The sequence below is a fragment of the Microtus ochrogaster genome, unplaced genomic scaffold (genome assembly GCF_000317375.1).
Source record: "Microtus ochrogaster isolate Prairie Vole_2 unplaced genomic scaffold, MicOch1.0 UNK1, whole genome shotgun sequence".
Classification (NCBI taxonomy): domain Eukaryota; kingdom Metazoa; phylum Chordata; class Mammalia; order Rodentia; family Cricetidae; genus Microtus; species Microtus ochrogaster.
The window spans coordinates 27,469,699-27,474,414 of record NW_004949099.1 but is presented as its reverse complement, the minus strand read 5'-3'; the positions used below and the strand labels follow the sequence as shown (position 1 = coordinate 27,474,414).

At 41.6% G+C, this 4,716-nt stretch overlaps 1 protein-coding gene across 1 annotated transcript in view; it reads right to left on the bottom strand.

Moving 5' to 3' along the window:
• The window catches only part of Fancd2 (FA complementation group D2), a 76,809-nt gene that overhangs the window by 68,241 nt on the left and 3,852 nt on the right, over positions 1-4,716 (bottom strand). Inside the window, exons 3-6 of the mRNA XM_013353049.2 lie at positions 2,112-2,252; positions 1,103-1,170; positions 861-964; positions 380-440 (exon numbers count right to left, since the gene is read on the bottom strand). Coding sequence (XP_013208503.1) covers positions 380-440; positions 861-964; positions 1,103-1,170; positions 2,112-2,252 — 374 coding nt within the window. The remainder of the gene's footprint in view (positions 1-379; positions 441-860; positions 965-1,102; positions 1,171-2,111; positions 2,253-4,716) is intronic.

The following is a 4,716-nucleotide window of genomic DNA, read 5'->3' as shown; positions in this document are numbered from 1 at the left end:
AATAAATAAATAAATAAATAAATCTTAAAAAAAAAAAAGGCTTCCTAAGAGGTTTGTAACAACAGCGGCTTCTAATTAAGACAGCACTACATGAAACTTCAGTTCCAGGGGCTCCAACACAGGCAACCTCACCACCTGTACTCACGACGAGCACATACCCCCACTCAGTTGCCAGTCAGACACCAGTTTTAATTTTTTTTTTAATAAACAAGAATCATATACTGAGGAAATGAATAGGACTGCCAGATCATCCGGCCTAGGGACAATCCATGACACAGACATGATTTATAGACATGTTGCTGCAAACCAACTAGCCCTTATCTGCTAGTTTCCACAAGTCACATCCATCATGTTCTCAGGAAAGGTGGTGCAGTCTCACCTGCAAAATGTCAATCCCCAGAAGTAGCTTGATGAGACTCTTGGAGTAAAATGCACCCGTGCTGTAAAACAGGGAGGTAGTTGGCTCCTGTTTTGTTTATGTTAATGCTTTACTACCTATTTTACATAAAACTGGTTAAATACACAGCCCTTCACGATCATGCTCAAAGCCAGACTTGAATTGAAAGCAGAAGCCTTTAACTGCTATATTCAGAGGAGGCAGCTCTCTGCAAGTTAGCCTCTGTGAGGCTAACCTGGCCTATATTGTGAGTTCCAGTACACACATGGCTGCACACGAGACTCTGCTTCAAAATAAACATTCAATTTCTTTGTCATCTAACCTCAAATTTAATATTTTTAAGGTTATATTTAAACTGAGTAAAAGAGTTATAAAAAAATAATAAAACAAAGAAAACTCCATTTCCCATGCCCATTCCGATTACGGCCAGACTGCACTTCTGAAGACAGCCTCTTCTCCACACCTCGCGTCCTCGTCCTGCAGGCGCTCACAAGACAACAGGCAGTTCCTGAGACTGTCACAGTCCTCAATATAGGACTCCAGGCCATTAACAAATTCTTCTATTACCTAAACAAGAAGATTGTATAACCAAGACAAGAGAAGGTAAGCTCTACTGTTGAACACTTGTTATCAGCCACTCAACTTTACAGCCTAACCCCACAGTACTTCTGGCAAAAGCAAAAGTACCACAGAGAGGATACATACTTTGGGATAAGAAGGATGTTTCCTCAAGGCCTGAAAGAGCTTCCTTTGGAAGATTATCTGATCCACACCTAGGAGGAAGGAAGGAGAGCTTCTAAACATTATGTAGAATGTCTACCACAGCCTCCTTCCTTAAAGACAAAATTCACATCTGATGATGCCACCAAGAATGTTTTTCTCCTTCCTTCCTTCTTTTCTTTCTTTCTCTTTCTTTCTTCCTTTTAAAGTATTTTTATGTGAAAATATATACTCAGGCTCTGGCCTGGAGCCAAAGTTCCACACATCTGATGTGGTTGCTGGGAGCAGAACTCTGGTCCTCTGGAAGAACAGTATATACTCTTAACTACTAAGCTATCTCTCCAGCCCTACAAAGAATATTTTCAGACAAAACTTTTAAACCTAGTGTAAAAGATTTAATCTAGCAGATGTCAGACACCCAGTGGTCTACAAATAACCAGTCATATACTTAGTAGAACAATGTATCTATGCCCTCAAAACATGTTTCCAGCCTTATATGGCTCAAGAGGCTCAACATGTTTTCTTCTGATAGAGATCTATCTACTTGCTTCCTGGATGTACACATGCACGTGTGCGTGTGTATGTGTGTGTGTATACAACAAAGGACTACCAGTAGCATACGAATGATTTTTCTAAATAAAAAATTAGTTATCTAATAGTTACTTATCAAGCCTTAAAACATAAAAATTAAGATTGTATGCATACACATACACACACACACCACACAAAGACCAGAAACATGAATAGATTGTGGTGGCACATACCTTTAATCCCAGCACTCAGGAGGCAGAGGAAGGTGAATCTCTGAGTTTGAGCCTGGGTCCCAGGATGGCCAGGACCACACAGAGAAACATGGTCTCAAAAAAAAACATAAGCACATAGTCTAACTAGCAGTCTCTGCAGTCTCCTCCTACCCCCATCGCCTTCCCTGCTGTGGAAACCCACGATAATCCTGGCACTTTCACTCAATTCAAAAATACACTTTGAATATTACCTAGCTGATTTTGGTTCTCTCCAGTTTTAAGAGTGAGTCCTGATGTCTTAAGAAGCCTTACAAAGACACTGCCATTTTCTTCAACTTCATGAGAACCATGAGATTTTTTTGCCAGCTTGGAAAGGGGTTGTTTCAAGATTTCTGGAAAAACAAACAAATATAAAACCTTCAAGAATATGACCACAAAAATAAGAAAAATTCAAAGATTAAAACACAAACCCAGGACTAAATGTTCTGAGAGGAAATTCTGATTGTCAGTCACATTGATGCTGCAGTGAAATGAGCTATCTCCAATGGTGGTCAGCAACAGCAGCTTCCACAGAACAAACAAAAAAAAAACCACCAAATATAACCGCATTCAGCAAATGGCGCACACCTTTAATCCCAATACTTGGGAGGCAGAGGCAGGTGGATCTCTGTGAGTTCAACGCGAGCCTGGTCTACAGAGCTAGTTCCAGGACAGCTAGAGCTACACAAAGAAACCGTCTCAAAAAACAAAACAAACGCACGGTCACACACACACACACACACACACACACACACACACACACAAAACATGCACTTGTAACAAAAATAACCATGGAAACAGTTTCCACCTAAAATCTAAAGGAGAGCTGTCGCTCAAGCACCCACTGCAGTCGCTGAATAGTTTATTATAATGCACAATCCGGACTGCACACCAGAGCTACAGTCAAAATTCCAAGAACAGTCCCAACAGTCTAAGCTTTTGACAAACTCTTCAGGTAACAATCTTAATTCATGCCAAATCTCAGAAGTGATGATCTGTCCACAAAGTCAGACAGAATAGGCCAAGCTCTTCTTACCACACCCTTCAATACAAAGCTCAGGTTGGTTTTATCCTAAGGCTTTCACCACATAATAAACAACAAAACAGGGACTTTAATCCAAAAAATACAGCTACTTTTGTCCTTTATGATGCAATTCTGACTCTTTTTCTATGTAGTCAAAATCAGAATGAGAAATTCGGTTTTCTTATTACTCACCAAGAGCACAAAACTCAAGCTCCTCCTCATAAACTTTTCTCTCCCTTTTCCTAGTACTGTGAATTGAACCCAGTATGCCAGGCAAGCACTCTGCCTACTGACCCGTATCATACATCAGAAGCCGTCTGTTAGAAATGGTATTTCCAAAGGATGACCTTTATATTCACCCATTTTCTGTGAGTTTTGCTTTTTTTGTTGTTGTTGTTTTTCGAGACAGGATTTTTCTGTAGCTTTGGAGCCTATCCTGGAACTAGCTCTTGTAGACCAGGCTGGCCTCGAACTCAGAGATCCTCCTGCCTCTGCCTCCCGAGTGCTGGGATTAAAGATGTGCAACCGGCTTGCTTTTGTTTTAAGATAAGGTTACACTATGCAACCCTGGCTAACCTGAAACTCATTACACAGAGTACGCTGTCCTGGAACTCACAGAGATCCGCCTGCCTCTGCTTCCTGTGTGCTAGGATTAAAGCACATGCCACCATGGCTGGTTTGTTTACCCATTTTCTAAATTCTTTTTTTTCAGTTTCAAATTTTTTACCAATTTTTCATATTCTTCAATCCCTTTGCTAAGAGACTTGTAGAAATTTAGAATTTCTTTGTCTAACTCAAGCTTTTCCTGCTTGATCTATGGGGTAGGTCTGTAATCGTAGCACCTCAGGAGGCCAAGACAAAAGGATAAAGTTCAAGATGTGTTTGGGCTACAAAATTGAGTTCGAGGTCAGAGGAAAAAATTTAGTGGCAGAAATACAAAGCAAACAGAGGGTTAGGACAGGAGCTCTGTGGTACACTTCCTACCATGTTTGAGGGCCTAGGTTCAGTCCCTAGTGCTGAAGAAGGAAAAGGGGTCTCAGCCTTGAGTTTGAGTGATTCGGAATGTTGTTCAACAGGATGTCGAGCAGGACGCTAGCTGACAGGACAGTAGAAGTCAGGTGTGGTGGTGCACACCTGTAATCCCAGCACTCAGAAAGTGAGTTTTGAGGCCAACATGGCCTATATGAGACCCTATCTGAAAAACAAAACCAACCAAGAAGGCTCGCAAACAAGTGCAAAATGCAATTTAGAACTAGTTTTATATGTAGAGTGTGTGTGTGTGGTCTAGACCAGAGGTCAACATCAAGTGTTCTTCAGAAGGTATCCAATTTGATTTTTAAAAAATTGTACTCACTTAGATATGTGTATGTTTCTAAAAACATGTGTACACCATGAAGGTGAGGTCAGAGGACAAGTTTGGAGTAAGTCCTTTCCTACCTGAACTCAGGTTACCTGGTCTGCTCAAATGCCTTTACCTCACCTTGACTTCAGAAACAGTCTTTCACTGGGGCTGAGTATTTTAGGTTGACTGGCCAACAAGCCGCAGCAAGCTTCCTGACTCCACCACCTCAACACTAAGATTACAAATACAAAACTGGACCCACCACCTTTCCAGGGCTCTGGGGATTGAAAGACCCTCAGAGAGGACCTTTTCCTCCAATGAAGCCCCCAGAACCAGGACACTCCGAGTCCAGACCACAGGATGCAATTAGCAAGAGGTTTATTGAGTAAACACAGGTACCTGTGGGCAGCAAAGTCTTTCGGAGGACTTGCGCGCCTGCCAACTGGAGGGC